We start from the raw sequence: 403 nt of genomic DNA, 5'->3' as shown, positions 1-403 counted from the left end.
TTGTGGGCTGCGGCATCTCCCTTGAACATGACTGCAGCAGCAGCAGCAGCAGCAGCAGCAGCAGCAGCAGCAGCAGCAGCAGCAGCAGCAGCAATGGCAGCAACGGCAGCAGCAGCAGCTGCTGCAGCAGCGGAAGCAGCAGCGTGAGGATTGAATGCTTGGACTCTCTGCGAGGCATTTGGAGGGTCGATACGAAGTGTGGTGAGTCTATATAGAGGTTTAGGGTTTAGGGTTTAGGGTTTAGGGTTTAGGGTTTAGGGTTTAGTGGGGGTTCAGGATAAGGGTATCTCCTGCGACTGGGGTTTGGGGGTATTAGGGTTTAGGGTTTAGGGTTTAGGGTTTGTGGTGAGCGGTTTACTTTAGGCTCAGCATTCAGGATTAAGTTTAGGGTTTAGGGTTTAGA

General features: G+C 52.6%; 1 protein-coding gene across 1 annotated transcript in view; it reads left to right on the top strand.

The window, feature by feature from the left end:
* The window catches only part of EMH_0078000 (Sir2 domain-containing protein, putative), a gene marked incomplete at both ends in the record, with an annotated part of 4,499 nt that overhangs the window by 874 nt on the left and 3,222 nt on the right, over positions 1-403 (top strand). Inside the window, one exon of the mRNA XM_013499939.1 lies at positions 3-201. Coding sequence (XP_013355393.1) covers positions 3-201 — 199 coding nt within the window. The remainder of the gene's footprint in view (positions 1-2; positions 202-403) is intronic.

Source organism: Eimeria mitis, genomic scaffold, assembly GCF_000499745.2.
Source record: "Eimeria mitis Houghton genomic scaffold, Emh_scaff4836, whole genome shotgun sequence".
NCBI lineage: Eukaryota > Apicomplexa > Conoidasida > Eucoccidiorida > Eimeriidae > Eimeria > Eimeria mitis.
This window is presented reverse-complemented; position numbering and strand designations above follow the sequence as displayed.